Here is a 3,561-nt window from a genome sequence, read left to right as displayed (position 1 = left end):
TTAGGTAGGCCAGGAAATTTTCGTGGTTGGTGAACAATTGAGTAGTTTAAAGTTAATGCTGAGGTGTTGAAGCTGTAGTCGCTGTGCAATGTCTGGGAAGAAGCTGAAGGTTGTCCTTCCTGTCTCATCTTCTTCCCAGTTGCGCTGCCAAATGTTGATCATAGTGTTCCAGATGAGTTTCTTGGTTGCCACCAACGGAATGTCTTCGAAGGCAATGTCAGTAGTACTCGAGGAGACCTCTCTAGCAAGGCGATCAGCCTCCTCGTTACCAGTGTCACCAGAATGGGCCCGTGTCCACATGAAATTTATGTGGCTGGTGCTACCAGTTAGCTCCTGAATGATCATCCGTTGAATGTTGCCACCCAGCTTACCACTGGATATGCTTTGAAGAGCAGTTCTACTGTCCGAGCAGATATAGATGTTTTTGCCCTTGAGCTTAGTACTCGTATTAATGTACTTGAGGGCTCTGTAAATGGCATACAGTTCAGCCTGAGTGATGGAGCAGAATCCTGCCAGGCGGTGAGATTCTTTGTGCATGAACTGATTATTTCGGGTATTATAGTGGACCAGACCAGCTCCCACCCCAGTCTTAGATTTAGAACCGTCCATGTAGACAATATTATATGGAAGGGAACCCTCTGTCTGGGAACCCATTGAGACCTCTGGTAGATGAGCAGGGTGATGCAGTGGTGAGTAGGTGGTCTGAAAAGTGGTGTTGAGGCTATGGTGAAACAGGTGGTCCATTTCCAGATTGGGTAAGCTTCCTATGTCCAGGTATGCTAGAAGTTCTTTCTGTTTCCCCGCAGGTATGATGAGGTGAGTCAGTCTCCAGAGGATCCTATTGGCCTGAGCCTTAAGACTCATAGGTGGTATCCCAGTCAGGAAACATCAGATATCTTGTGCCCACTTTCTACCTTGGCTATTATCTCTTACTTGGTTTCTCCGGTGAGCACAGTTCTTGACACTTTTTTTAAGCTCCATAATATTATCAGTTTCATTTTTAAATAAAAAGTGCAGAAAAGCACTTAAAAAATGCAGAGAACAAAAATCAACTAGCCCACAAAAAGTTATTTAAATGAAAAGCCCGAATGTAATTCGAAATTTGGTATTAAAAAGTTAACGTATATCCGATGGGACAGTTAAAATTTCATCTTTTGTATATAAATACCGACTTAAAACTTAACAAGTGCCGTCCGACAGTCTCGCGAACACTATAAAAAATTATTTGTCAGAAAGGTAAACAAAAGCTGCAATTACAAGGGAAAGTTTCAAAATTCGGAACAATACTATCTGATCGGTTTCGGTTGAGTGTCAATGTTGTCGTCTCCCGCGCTCCAAAAGGTTTCGAATTGTTACCGGAAGACAAGGGAAAAATCAATCGGTATTCGTTATTTTCCGTCGTTTCTTTTTATATTTGTTCGGTAAAGTTGTTCGTTATCCGAACATGTGTTCGTTGTCCGATCATGTCGATGTTGATTACTGATTGTGTTTATCATTTTCTATTTTGTATAAAATTCTAAAATATATTTATTTTTGCAGTTGGTTCAGAATCAGCAGGATCAGTTATAGCCAATAGGATTTCGAAACTACCATCCCTTCAAGTTCTTATGATAGAAGCGAGAAAATTGCCTCTTTTAATGTCTCAAGTGATAGTTTACCCTCTAAATTTAGCTCTATCAAAACACAATTGGAATTTTACAACTGTACCTAGTAAAACTACAGCTAAAGTTCTTAATAACAGAGAAAGCAATTAAAAATTAACATTTGTAAGAAATAAAACTTACGTCTGAAACTGATTGTAATTTATTTCATTCCAGCAACATAAAATTGTAGCAGGAAAAGTACTTGATGAACCCTCAGTTTAACTTATAAATTAACTTATTAACTTAAATAAAAGGAATTAGGATATTTGGGTAGAAGATGGTGCTACAGGTTGGGATTGGAATAATATTTTTCTATATTTTCTAAAAGTCGAAGACAATCGAGATTATCATATATTACGCAATGGTAAATGTTTTTTATACAGTATATATATAATATAAATGTATACAAGATGAATAATTTAATAAAAATAATTTACAAATCAGGCTATCATGGTGTTGGTGGAAATGTTGTTGTGAAGTCACCCTACTTCATCCACCAATAACAGAAGGTTTTTTAAAAGCAGCCATAGAAATTGGCTATAGTGTTGGGGACTTTAATACGGAGCCACAGGCAGGTATGGTATTTTAACTTTCGAATGATTTTTAATTCCGACATATAATTAGAGAAATTAGTTTTTACAAATTATACAGTTGTGTCCATTGACAAAACTGAAAACATTTCTGTAAATAGAAAAAAAAGCGCTAAACAATAATGTCGAATCATTATGTTTAGTTAAAGTTCAGATTATAACGGTACAAATGTCATATAGTATATGATGCGTATATAAACTATAGCGGGGTAATANTTGTCCCAAACAAGAAATTGATAATTTAATAGCGAAACATGCAGAACTTTGCGATCTTCTAGACGGTATTAATGAGAAGAAAAATGAATACTTTCTTTTTCTTTACGGAATGAGCATTACAATAGTGTCAATTTGTTTCTATTCTATTTTATTCCGGATAGTTATCACTAATCTGTACACAATGACCATAGCTATTACAATTTTGGTAACTGTAAGTTTGACGTTTTTGGCATTTGCAATTTCAAGACTAGCCGCATCCGTAAGTATCAGTTATAATGTGTTTATTAATTTAATTATAACGTGTTTATTAATTTAATTATAACAGATAAGCAACGAGTTCTTTTATAACTAATGTGTTACTAATATAATCAGTTAATAATATAACTGTAATATAATCCAAATTATTAATTAAATAAAATATTCGTTACTGAGTGAAATGTTTGTTAGACATGACACAAAGAGTGTATTTAATTAATTAATTGTAAATTTCTGATGATGGAAAACAGGAAGAAGTATTATCTTTAAAATTTATTATCTAATACTTCAGCATATCACTCAGCTGCTCAGGTAGAATATAACAATTCATAGCAAGGGTAGCATGAATGGTACTGTACAACATGAGGATTATTACATTTTAACAATTCCATTGGATTTGGGCTTATCGAAGAGCGAAAGTAAGTGGAAAGACCGCGTTCGTCGTCTTTGTCAAGACCGATGAATTGTTATGGAAATAGAGATTTGTCGGAAAATCATCGACACTAACTGTGATATAAGATTTACCGATAAAATCGACGCAAACGAAATAAAACTGAGAAAACCATTTAAAAGGAAAACATTTTGATCGCACGAATTGAAAATCCAGCCGATTGCAATAACAATAACCGACCGCTCGCAACAATAAAACTCTGAAAATTTTTATTACAGAGTTTTATTATGGTATTTAATGTTCAAATTTTTCGTCGAAATACGTGATTTGCGTGGACTTCTTCCATCATAAACTAGATTATTAATTTTAACGTTAATAAGTAAACAAAGACCTAAATATTCTCGTACAAAAATGAATAAAATTTCAATTTTAACCTGACTCTTACAACCAAAAAAAAAAAAAAAAA

General features: G+C 34.7%; 1 protein-coding gene across 1 annotated transcript; it reads right to left on the bottom strand.

Annotated features, from left to right (window-relative positions):
- LOC111635252 lies at positions 1–864 on the bottom strand. Its single transcript, XM_023380163.1, has one exon. It carries the CDS (start codon positions 862–864, stop codon positions 1–3), a length of 864 nt encoding a protein of 287 aa, XP_023235931.1.
- Positions 865–3,561: the final 2,697 nt, after the last annotated feature.

The sequence above is a fragment of the Centruroides sculpturatus genome, unplaced genomic scaffold (genome assembly GCF_000671375.1).
Source record: "Centruroides sculpturatus isolate CEXI.00-Female unplaced genomic scaffold, Cexi_2.0 scaffold857, whole genome shotgun sequence".
NCBI classification, from domain to species: Eukaryota; Metazoa; Arthropoda; class Arachnida; order Scorpiones; family Buthidae; genus Centruroides; species Centruroides sculpturatus.
This window is presented reverse-complemented; position numbering and strand designations above follow the sequence as displayed.

Bases quoted from the DNA above. Each gene is read 5' to 3' on its own strand.
- LOC111635252 (XM_023380163.1), bottom strand. From the start codon at position 864: ATGAGTCTTAAGGCTCAGGCCAATAGGATCCTCTGGAGACTGACTCAC.